The 12,528-nt window shown below is 45.5% G+C and overlaps 1 protein-coding gene across 4 annotated transcripts in view; it reads left to right on the top strand.

The window, feature by feature from the left end:
* The window catches only part of SASH1 (SAM and SH3 domain containing 1), a 264,495-nt gene that overhangs the window by 218,928 nt on the left and 33,039 nt on the right, over nt 1–12,528 (top strand). For 3 of the 4 annotated variants that reach the window (XM_082633240.1, XM_082633239.1, XM_082633238.1), the window contains exon 9: nt 8,380–8,512. In XM_082633240.1, the coding sequence (XP_082489366.1) occupies nt 8,380–8,512 (133 nt within the window). Of the gene's footprint in view, nt 1–3,245; nt 3,684–8,379; nt 8,513–12,528 lie in introns of those variants that run through there. The other variant, XM_082633241.1, reaches the window with a different exon arrangement.

Genomic DNA, 12,528 nt, shown 5'->3' with positions numbered 1-12,528 from the left:
TGATAATGTATTGAGCTAAGTCCTAAGAGAAAGTCTGTTAGGTTGCTTTGCAGCCACCTGGCCTAAGGAAGATGAGGAGGAAAGCCAGGAAGGCTTTCCAGAGGAGGTGACACATGAACTGAATCTTTTTTTTTTTTTTTTTTTTGGCGGCATTGGGTCTTCGTTGCTGCGCACGGGCTTTCTCTAGTTGCGGGGCGGGGGGGGGCTACTCTTCGTTGCGGTGCGCGGGCTTCTCATTGCAGTGGCTTCTCTTGCAGGCTCTAGGCGCGCGGGCTCAGTAGTTGTGGCGCACGGGCTTAGTTGCTCTGCGGCCTGTGGGATCTTCCCGGACCAGGGCTCAAACCTGTGTCCCCTGCATTGGTAGGCGGATTCTTAACCACTGCGCCACCAGGGAAGCCCTGAACTGAATCTGGAAGGATGAGTAGGAGCTAGGGAAGTAGATGGGGGCGGGCAGAGATCTTCCCCAGAGAGGAATCCTCAAGTGCAGAGGTGTGCAGGCACGTGAGAGATGGGGTATCTGAGATGCTGTGGGGAAGTCGCAGTATGAGAACCAGGTGCTATGAGAGGCTGTTTCCACATAGTGTTTGCATAGCTGAGCGTAATGTGCACAGAAACTGGAAGTAAGGGCTCTGAGCACGCAGTCCTGCTTTTCACAATATGGCCCTTGGACTTTGCTCTGAGGACCTAATGAATAGTTGCTTAGAGTGAGAGTGAGATGCTCAAATCTGTCCTCTGCAAATTTGCGTACTTACTATGTGCTGGGTAAGTTCAAGTCCACTACCCAGTGAACAAGACCAGCGATGCTCTTCCTTTGTGAAGTTGATCTGCCCTGTTGCCACCTTCCCTCCACCAAGAAGCATCACAGGGTGGCCTGGACCAGGCTAGTCTTTCGAATATCCCGCAGTTTACTCAGATACACAGCAAGGGCTGGGAGCTGTGGGGCTGAAGAGTGTCAACTTCTTCATTCTACGTGCATTATTTGCTGCAGGCCCACTGGTGCACTGGGCACCCCACTTACAAGGAGGGGAATGGACATGGTCCCTGTCCCTGTGGTGTCTCCTGTCTTCTGAAAGAAAAGCCCTTGTTGGGTGCCCATGTGGCTCCCTACACGGAGTGTCTCCATAGATACCTGGCTCCTCTGAGAGTGGCAGCGGTGACAGTTAAGAAGGGGGGTAAGGGGACTTCCCTGGCGGTCCAGTGGTTAAGACTCTGAGCTTCCACTGCAGGGGGCTCAGGTTTGATCTCTGGTCGGGGAACTAACATCCTGCATGCCGCTTGGTGCAGCCAGAAATAAGGGGGGTGGGCAGGAGGAGAGACCACTGGGAGGCCAAGCAGATCCTCCCCTCCACCCACCTCACAAAACCTGGCTCTTGAGACCCAGCTCCCTCGATCTCACACTGTAGAGGTTTCAGGACCTTCCAGGCTCCAGGCCTCACAGTTAAGGTCTCCTTTCATTCTCTCAAAGGACCCTAAGAGGCTTGTCACTGCCTGTTTGATAAATGAGAGTTCACAGGTGGCATAAAGGAGACCTCAGCCTGTGTCTGCGGGATTCCAGAGTTCTGGCTCTGAATCCTGCCCAGAATCTTCTGTGTATCTAAACAACCTGTTCAGACTCAGCCTCAAACGTTGGCCATTGTCACTTGCTTTCACGTGTTTTTGCTACTTACATGGCACCTAAAACAGCAGTTTGCAAGAATTAAAATTGCTCTTGTTTGAATTCCGATCAGTAATAGAGGGAATGAAGATGTAATAATCACTTACCGAGCTCCGAGCTCCGGTGGTCGATTATACACAATTATATACAGAATTTGTAAAACATCAACACTTTAACACAAATGTTATTAGACGAAATTTCCGTGGAGGAACACTAAGACCCACAGGAGTAGAGTGATTTGCTGGAGGACTTGGGAATTAAGGCCAGGCTGTTCTAGCTCCAAAGTCTGTGAGTATTTCCCCACTGTCTTTGGGGCATGCACGTTTTCTTAGTTTTCATGGAGTAACAAAGAAATTCAAGTGAGACTTCTACTGACAGTCTTAAGGAATTCTCAGCACAATGACGCATGCAGTGTGGTTGTCAGTCTCGGTTGAAGGAAGCCTGGATAGAGTTAGGGTGGTGCAGCAGCAAAACCATGAAGTGTCACAATCTTCCTCTGCCATTTACTGTCCGTGAAATGAGATCATGTGTGCAGATACTCAGCAGAGTGCCTGGGAATTGTGAGCATTTGATAAATATGGGTGATTGAAGTCCCACACTGGGAAAGCACTGCCCCTACCTTGTGGCACATGTGGGTCCTCAGATGGCAGTGTGGAAGGGAGCGGATGTGAAACCAGAGAGGGCATCAGGGAATGGCTTTGTGAAATGGGAAACAGACAGTATAGGGAAGGTGTGGCGAACCATGGTGGGGAGAAATAATAGGAAATTCGATAAATGATGGGAGGAGGCATTTTGGGGGCAGAAAAATTGAGGGAAAGGGAATTTCATGCAGAGTGAGAGATGCCAAAGGGACGAAAGGGAGCAGGACAGGTGCCCAGGAAAAGAGGGTGAGCTCTGGCCGTCTGTGATACCCCAGGATCTCTGCTATGTGATGTCCTACCAAGAGAGGGGCCCTCGCGTAGTACATAAATAAAGACCCACACAGTGAGAGGCATCTAGGAGTGGGTAGCTCGGACTCCACAATGGGAAGACATGACTTACCCCACTGAATGAATTTAGTCCCGAAAATACAGACATGACTTACAACCTGTGTCACGGAAACTTCAAATGGGTCTTCAGTCCTGCCTTTTTAGATGGTGTTCTGTTTAAGTAACAGAATGTGATGTCGCTCCCTAGACAGCCCTGAGAAAATTAAATGACCATCTAGTGACAGAGTCCCCGTGCTCACATTTTAGAATCCAAGAGAACTCAGCTGCTCTGAAGTGATCATTGAAACAATTTGGTTAAGACAGTTTTAGAAGCATCAGTGAAGGGGACCTACATTTACTCTAGTGGTTAAAATAGAAAAGAAAAACGAAGCCGGAGAGAGACAGAAAGTGACAGCTTTAGGAGAAAACCACAATCATAAGTTTTAATTCAGGAATTTCAGAAATAGCCCTAGGAAGGTGTCTATTTTCAATTGCGACGACTCCCTTCAGGGGGTGTTGGGAAGACTATCTGCAAAAAAGATCTTTTTTCAGTTCAGTCACTCGTGAGGGTGAGTCCTTGTCCCGGATTTGCTGAGATTCTCGCGTTCTTTTTTTCTTTCTCTGGAATTCCATAGACAGTAATTAAGGAACTGGAGGCCAGCGGGAGGTCAGGGAGCCTTCGTCAGTGAAAACAGGGATTGTTTGCCACGTACAACACTCCCTTTTTTCCTTGTGGTGAATAGGAGATTTGCTTAGAGCTGATGACTTCTGCCTTTCTTACAAGTTATGCAGTTAGCGAGGAACTGGGGGATCAGGCAGCAGGCAGCAAGCAGCTAATTGAAACCAGTGTCTTCACTTTCTTCTCCTTCGGATTGTAAGCTGTGCCGGCAGAGCCTGCCCGATCATGTAACTCCCAAGGAGTATGTTCGAGGAGTGCCTCACCATCACTTTGAGATTACAGAGGTGGCAAGCAGGAGTGAAGACGCGCTCGGAGTGGGGAGGGGGCGGGGGTCCCGGACGAGCTCAGGATCACCCCTGAGGCCTGCTCAATGCCGAAGCCGGTAAGTTCGCTGGACGCGCTTCACGTGAAGGGGGAAATGTGCTTTCCGTCGCTTCAGGGAAAAGCTTTCTAATTGTTCCCGGCTATGATGCTTCCGTCGTTCCTATTCAAATTCCTCTAGATTCATCCTTCCCTTGTTTACTTCGCTACCTTATAACCCAGAGCATTCTTTCCTAGCTTGCTCACCCGATACTAAGGCATAGCTTTTGGAGGAGAGGAGTGAATATTATTTTGAGAATAAAGCGGGCACGCGAGGGGTTGGGTGTACGTGGGGTTGGGAGCTTAGTTGCCACTTGTAGAGGCTTCTCGTGCGGAAGACTTGGTTTCGGGCAGCTTTGCACACACAGCTTTTCATAAACCTACGATTGGGATTGGTTTCCTTCTCTTAACTTGAAGGTTAATGCCATCGACATCGTGTGAATTTCACAGGCAACTATCTCGCCAATTTCAGAATACTTTTCAGAAGTGCATAAATATAGTGTTCCTGTGCCTAAGTGTGTTTCTGCAAAAGGCACAGCTGTAATCCTGTGCTCAGCAAGGTCTCCAGCGGTCCCCAAAAGGGTTCTAGCTGCTCCCTGCAAGTTCAGTTTAATCTTTATTACAGCACGTTACTCCTGTGCCTGCGCGACTGTGCCACGCAGCTTTTGGAAAGCATTTGTTCTGGCACATCATGATTTGCAAGAACTGTTTGTTACAAGGTCAGGGGCGAGTGAAGCATCTGTTACCGACCTGCAGTGACAGGCTTCAGTTGAACCGTAAGGGGATGCTTTTACTTTGCTCCATCCAGCACACACATTTTTGTATCTACAGATGCTATTAATTGTGTTCCTTTTTTTCTGATTATCCTTAATGTAGCTGTGTTATAAAAAGTTCTCCACGCTGGCTCCATGTCTTTCCCATTAGAACATTGCAGATGTGTCAAGGACGCACATGTTCCAAAAGAAGCCGAGAAGGAGGGAGGCTCCACCCTCCCTCACAAGCCAAAAGGGCCCCATAGGCTCCTCCTCATTCAGCAGCCTGGCAGGCGAATTGTGTACTCTCTCTTTAAAGCAGCTATAGTTTTGTGCCTTGGCTTGGTCAATTTGTTATGGTTTAAAACTGTGGAGCCAGCTGTCTGCAATCTGATGTAATGTTGCCATGGAAACCAGAAATGAAACACTTAAGCATTCACCACAGAATTACTACATATAGCATTAGCCAAAGTAATTAAAAGTTGAGCCATATGGGCTTTCTGGTGGAAAAATATGCAATCGAGAGGCTGGAAATTAAATGTTTCTATTTACAGTATTGTAAATCCACATCCTTTGGTGGGGTAAATCAGTTGCCTTTTCTACTACAGGTTTGGAGGTGGGGGGTTTTATACAGATGATTGAGTTTTCACCTTCTAATTTAGAAGCTGGTCAAACTAAAGTTTATCTTAGCACTCTGACCTGGGCTAGGACAGGGAGGGGAAGAGATACCATCTCCGTGTTTGAATGTATATAAACATACACTGTTACTTTTTTCACTGTAGTTTATTTAAAACCTGTTTTACAATAACTCTTGAGTCTATTTCTTGGAATCAATCATTCATTTTATATACATTGCAGATTTCCTTCATCTTCTACAAAGTTCCTCTAGGTGTGGGGGTTTCCTTTATATACCCATATCTGTTTCTTAATTTTAAAAAATTCTCACACCCCCATCTCACACATATATCTCTGGGGGGGGGTGTATTTTCTGAATAAAAAGACAAGTCTTTTCTTCAGCATTTGGGAAGTGGCACATGCTTATTTAAAAGGAGACACGTAAAATGAGGAATTTAAGCTTTACTCCCTAGTTTAAAAGAAAACTGCATGCCATTTACAGAGCCTTTATGTTGAAACAGCTGGAGAGAATTTTTTAAAGGCAAATATTTCACAACTCCTTTTCCTCTGGACTCAGAAGGAAGTGAGAAGTCAACACCTCTCTCAATAAAAAGCATACTTGGGATACACTGTTCAACTACCTTCAGTGACTTCTGGGCTCACTTAAGAGGATATTTTCTATTTTTAAAATGATAATAATAAGATATATATATATATATATATGTATATATATATATATATATATGTTGAATGACTTTCGTTTTATCCTACATGTCTCTTCATATAAATTGTGCTGCATCTATCTCATTTAGTGTTCAGAAACATGCTAATGCAAAGAAAGTTATTGGTTGCTATGATTTGTGATTTGTCAGTGGCAAACACCTCCAGACTTTGTTTTTTTAAAGAAAAAGAAAAATAACACTAATGCAAAGTTCTAAAGAGTTCTTGTTCCTCAAAAATAGATGGAACATGTGAAAGCAATTAAATAAGTACCTGGAGTATGTTCTTTTTCGCCCCAGTGAATCTGGGCCAGAGGAAGGTAGGACTGGTGGGGCATGGGGTAGGGTAAGGGAGCTCATTGCCTTTAAATCTGTTGTCCTGGTTTAACTGTCTTGATTTCTCCCTGAAAAGCTCCTTCTGGTAGTCTGTTTCCTACAAGTGATTTGTGTCTTCGTGGACTCAAGATTTTTGTATGACTCCTTTCCAGGTCCCATTTCTCTTTTTACTTCCCCCCAGCCCCCATGCACACCCCCACTAGCAACCCCCAGGCCAGGTATGAGTGATCTTCATCCTGTGATGCAGCTTCCTGAAACTTATTTATGGACAATCTGTGCTTATTTCATTTTCACTTGACTTCAGAATTTTTTAACGTGAGGGTTATAGATGGTCTAGATTTGTAGATACAGAAGCTTTCTGTAATCAAGTGTTGACTCTTCTATTAGAAGTACTTGACTTTTGAGATACATCAAGAAGGCAGAATGTTTTTCAGTGTTTATGTGTAATTCCATGCACTGTGGTTTTGTTCAGGTGCTGATTACCCAGAATGAGGGCTAACCAAGTTCTCATTCCTCTGGTTGGCCACTCTGACCATTCCATCGCAAACCAACAATTCATCCAAGAAAAAGTCAAATCAGACAATTGCCATTATGTAGTAGAAGCTGTACTTATTATTTTAATTTGTTACATTTTAAGTTTTAGACCAAATGCCTTAAGCCTGATTACCGGCATGCAATGTATCCTCCTTCCCCTATTATCTGGGCGTCGACTTCTGCTCTTCATTACCGGGTAACCAGCAGTTAACCTTAATTCTGAAATATGTATGCAATATTTTACCTAGGACCTTTAAAGAAATTGGACATTGACATACTTCACAGAAGGGAAGCCTGAGAAATACCCCTGTCCCGATGACTGACCATTCATGGGTTATAATAATTATTCTTTAGCGAGTTAATGGTTTGCTTATAATTTTGCAATGAGAAAGTGCCATGGCTCCAGTGCTGGGGACTCCAGGGCGAGGACAGAGGCCATGATATGGGCCATATCTCCCTTACGTAGGGCCAGAGTGCTACAGACACTCTTGTGGACTCAACAGCAGGCACTGTTTTTTTCTGCCTAAGTAATTAATATAATCCCTACCTCATTTCCTCTTGATCTGTTCTCTGCTAACTCTTGCTTACCTATTTAGTTTCTATAAAATTGGGATTAACGAGAGCGTTTCTTGGAGGGGGGAGTTCTCCTTATTAGGCTCGTGTTCGGAGATGTGGTTTGTTTTTGGTTGGAGGCCTTTCTCTCCGGACTCTGTCAGTGAACTAGGTTGGAGGAGATGGAGAGAAGGCTGTTGGCAGGATGCGTGGGGTGAACTGGAGCCGCTCCGAGCGGCCTGGGCTCTGCGGAGGCTGCGCACTTCCGCCGGGCTCTGCGCTCCCGGGGATACCTGCTCGCCAGGCCCAGGCAGCACATCCACTGAGTTGGAGACTCTGTTTCACATTTTGAACAGATAAAACAGAGGAAGCTGCATGTTGTATGTTGAAGCTAACTTGGAAACGAGACCCGCATTTTGTTCACAAGGAAAGGATTGTTTTTCGCTTGGGTCACTGCTGCAGAGAGACTTTTTTTTTTTTTTCTCTCTCTCTCTGTAATGTTTGATACTTGAGGGGAAACAGCTGGACTGAGCATACTTGAATCACTGCAGAACGAAATGGGATGCTGGGGAATATGGACAGGACTGTATGGCTGAAAAGGTCAGCTTTTTCCCTTGTCCCTCGTGGAGGAATGCAGGGCCTGTCCCCATGCTCGCCTTGTGAGCTCTCGGAAGGAGCTGGGAGAGGCCGAAGGAGGGATGGCTGGGATGTGGCAGACGGTCCTCACAAATGGGACCGAAGATGGCTTTCTGCATCTCTTCCGTTTTCCTGCCCTGCTGTTTTTGATTTTCGGGGAGGACTGGAACAAGTCAACAGAATTTGGGTTTGGAGAAGTAGTCGATGACCACGTTAAACAGCGAGTCCTGATGGGCCAGACAGAGAGCCTGGCCCAAACCACAGCAGTGGAACTGGAATTACAGGGCCAGCCTAGGAGAGCATCCTGCCCGAGTTCTCTAAAAGAGACCCGGAATTCATTGAGACAAATGCGCCACATGCCGGGCCAGGGCATCGGTGTGCATTGTGGTGCCCCGGTCCTAATTCTCCACCAAATTAGACCTTAAGATGATGATACGTGTTGCTCCAAGAACCTGTTGTGCAGCTTTGTTGGTGCCCCAAGTTCAGCGGCAGAACTGCCAGAGTTCAGACTGGCAGTGAGGTGGAGCTGCACCGGGCAATTATCTGATTAACTTTTCCTTTGTTTCTTTGCCAGTCAAGAGAACAGTCGGATGATGAGACTGAAGAGTCGGTGAAGTTTAGGAGGTTACACAAGCTGGTAAACTCCACTCGCAGAGTGAGAAAGAAACTAATCAGGGTGGAAGAAATGAAAAAGCCCAGCACTGAAGGTAAAAAAGCAAACTCCACCCTGCTTATTCCAAAGTAAAGCATTTGGGGTCCGTCTATCAGTAGAAAATATGAAAGTAGAAAATAGGTTGAGTTCTGGCTGAGGCTGGCGGAGGGAGAATTCGGGTCTGCAGGTGAGCAGGGCAACGCTCAGTACCTTCTGGAATGAAGGATCCTGGCGTCCAGCATTCCAGGGGCTTAGTTATTTAAACATTACAAAGATGGGAAATGGCTAGTGTATGACAATGAAATCTTCTCAAGATGTGGTACGGCTTTCATTTTGACCATATACCATTTTATATAAACTTTATTTTATATCACCTTCTGAGCATAAGCCTCTGTTCCCAAAAGGATGGTGGTTCTAACCCTGTGAATTTAGTCCAAATTTAATATACCTCCATCTCAAACATCTAACAAACGAGGCACTTCATGTCCTTTCAGATCTCTGAGGGATGATTTGTTCTTCCTGTAAACAGTCTCAAGTCTCAGTTCCAATGAGGCTTTAAGGACCTCGCATTCTACGTGGATCCTTAAGAGCTGGATCCCTGGCTAAGCCACTTGTCAGAGGAAGCAATAATGTCGAAAGGGGCATGAGCTTGGATTTATTGCAATGAATAGTTAACCTTTGAAGTGCAATTATGACAGTTTGAATCTCAACCGTGTTCATCTTTCTTATTGTTAGTAAAGTGCGTTTGCAGCATCTTGTAAAATTCTTCCAAAAAGTTACAATAAAAGAGTAAGATTTCCTGTTTGGAAAACAATTAGTGAATTGAAGGAAATACTGGAAAGAAAAAAAAATTTTTTTAAAGCACATTACTTGTTAAAATGTCACATCTACATTGCGAGGAAGTTCAAAATTTTAACGTGTAGGTTTAAAATATATCATTATAGAGGCTTTTTTTGTTGTACATAAATCAAACCTTGGAGGGAACTGAATTCCCCTTTATTTAAATAGATGAGAGTTTCTTGTTGTTACTACTGCTGTTCTTAAAATTTTTGTTTGATGTAATTATCCGTTTAAATCCCCTGGAGGAATACTGAAGGTGGGGGGGTAACTGTGGGAAAGTGGAGATAAAAAGGGAAAAGAAAAGAGGAGAGAGACAGAGACACAGAGGGAGAGACAGAGGGAGAGAGACTCTATCTGCTTCACGGCCAGTTTCGTAAACTTAGAGTTGTGTTTAGTTCCAGGGTTTCATCTGGGTGTCTTTCGCGTGGTAATTCCGGGTGCAATGCTGATTTACATTTGGCTGTTTTAATACCTGCCTGTCTGTCATGATTTCACAGGACAGAATATAGCCTGACTGCCTCTCCCCGTGGCAGCTCTTACTGAAATCACACACAGTGTCGCTTGGTAATATTAAGTAGAACCATATGGAGGAGCCATCCTTCAACCTTGGGAGCGTTGCATTTTTAAAACAAACCTCATGCATGCTTGCCAACATTGAATCTCATATATCATGCATACATTGGTGGGTCTTGTCCATAAGTGAGATAAATGGGAGAAGTACCTGGTCCTGGGCCTACCACCCAGGAGCCCCTTCATATATGAGAGTGATATGTGTTGGGGCAGCCTTTCCACTAGAATAACACTCATAAAAATGCAGAAATATTCTCATTTGTATATTTATGTCAGAATAAATCAATTCAACTGTCTCTGAGAGACATAGTTGAAAAAAGGGGAAAATACACCAAAAGAGGTAGCTGTAGGGTAAAAAGTAATAGCCATACGGACTTCTAGCTCTGAACTTTTGATTCATCTTGATATGAATTAGGTGTCGTAGACGGAAGATGGATTTAGTGAGTTTGAATCCCCAGTGACACGTCTGGTGTCTGGGGAGCTGGGGTGCTATTGACCAGGCTTGCTGTTGTCACCAGGAGAGGCCCCAGGTGTGTGTGCAGCTGAGGTCATCCACTGCAGGCCGCACCCAACACCGTGCTAGATGAGAACGCCTCCATCCCTTGCATGGTAGAACGTTCTGCGGTTCCTCAGTAGCAACAGAACTGATGCTGGTACAGAGAGGCCACCTTGGCACCTGCTTTGCAAAGCTGGAGAGATTCGTACTCCCAATAACCCCTCCTCCTGCCCCTGAGCCTTCAAAGAGTTGATCCTTTTGACTTCCCTCATGCCTGTGCCAATACTAAGTTGTCTGAATAATAATGAGCATTTACGGAGAGCCTTCTGTGTGCCAGCCACTTTCCTAAACACTTGAGGTTTTATGTTCCTGTTAGTATGTCATCTTCAGAATAGCCACCAGAGGCAGGCACTAATACTACCCTCATTTCACAAATAAGGAAAACTCCGACAGACACAAAGAGGGGAAGTAATTTACTCATGGTCACCGAGCCAGCTGGCCGGAGACCCGGAGTTAACATCTGAGCAGCCTGACTCCTCTACGTCCTGGGTCTGTACTCTGTTCCCACCCGATCTCTCACCCCCCAGCTCTGGAGTCTTGGAAAAGCCAGGAGAGTTACAATCCATCACCCAGTCTTACCCTGGTAACTTGAGTTGCGAGTCCTTGTCTGGGGCATGCATGACCTTAGACAATATGAACTTGTAGGCCAGGGCAGCACCCTTCATCCAGCCATTTCTGTGTCTTCTACCTAAAGCTGATACCCACCCACTCTCTCCCCTCATTTCTCCAGTTCATCTGTAACCTGCTAATGAATCATTAGCGTTTGTACAGTGCTTTTCAGCTTATGAAGTACCTTCACATATCTCTTGTCATTTAATTTTATCCTCTCAATAACCTTATAATAGATACTAATAAAATAGGTAGGCAGTGGGAATTCCCTGACTGTCCAGTGATGAGGACTTGGTGCTTTCACTGCTGTGGCTTGAGTTCAATACCCGGTCGGGGAACTAAGATCCCACAAGCCTCGTGGCACGGCCAAAAAAATAAATAAAATAAAATAAAATAAAATAGGTAGGCATTATTACAGGTGAGGAAACAGACTCAGAGAGATGAAATAATTGCCCACAGTCATGGAGATGGTGAGTAGCAGAGCCAGGGCTGGAATCTAGGGCATAAATCTGTGTCCTTGGCATTAAGCCATCCTGTCTCCTGACTCCTTCCTCTTGTCAGAATCACCTTTCCTTCCGTATTCTGATCTCAGCTGAGCAAGAAGCCAATCACATGCCAAATGACGATGGAATGAGCACATCTTGATTGTCGTACTTTTGACTTGATACTTGTACTTTCAAGTCAGAGGTGAATGGGAGAAGTAATGCTCTAAACCCAAGGAATCCAGTCCGGGCTGGGATTTCAGGCCTTGGGTCAGGCACAGGCAGAAGAACCTGTACCACATGAGGACTGCCCCTCAGCACAGGCTAAGGTGGCCTCTTTGGAAGCATTTGCCATGTTTCCCTCCAAACTCTTTACCAGATGCCGACGTGCCAGAACCAGGAAGTAGAGCTACATACATCACGGGCATGTGTGAACCAGCTGGTCCCAAACTCAAATGTGACACGGAAGTATTGGAATCTCTGATGACAACGCCAAACATAGAATCCAGAAAATTTCCAGACCACTGCTGAGTGACAGGTCCTTAACTTCCCCAAGGCCCCTTAAGACTCTGCGTAAATAAGGGCCTTTGCACACCTCTGTGGACACCTGGGCTAAATATGAAGTCATGATCTGTGACTGGACTACTTTTAGAGAAAAGTCCTCCGTTGGGCTGCTCCTGCCACCAGGCTATGCCTCTCAGCCCCATCACTTCATCCCTGGAAGCGGAGGGTAGACTGTATCCGGAAGAGGTTGCCATTTTTACTTCCAGTAACGTAAGGACCCTTGGTCTCCAGTCCATATTAGGTGTCCTGAGAAGGAGCAGGAGACGTTCACGATGTGTGCACACTGCTTCTGGTCCGGCCAGTATTCATCAGAACCACAGACCCTGCTTTTAGACTCCCTTGAAAGATCCGTGAATAATTCTTGAGTGAATATATTTGTGCTGCAGATGATGGAGAACTTTGGACCAGATATAATTTTGAATCTCCCTCCCCACCACCATCTCCTTGACA

Source organism: Mesoplodon mirus (genome assembly GCF_964341445.2).
Source record: "Mesoplodon mirus genome assembly, chromosome: 10".
In the NCBI taxonomy this organism is placed as follows: Eukaryota; Metazoa; Chordata; class Mammalia; order Artiodactyla; family Ziphiidae; genus Mesoplodon; species Mesoplodon mirus.
This window is presented reverse-complemented; position numbering and strand designations above follow the sequence as displayed.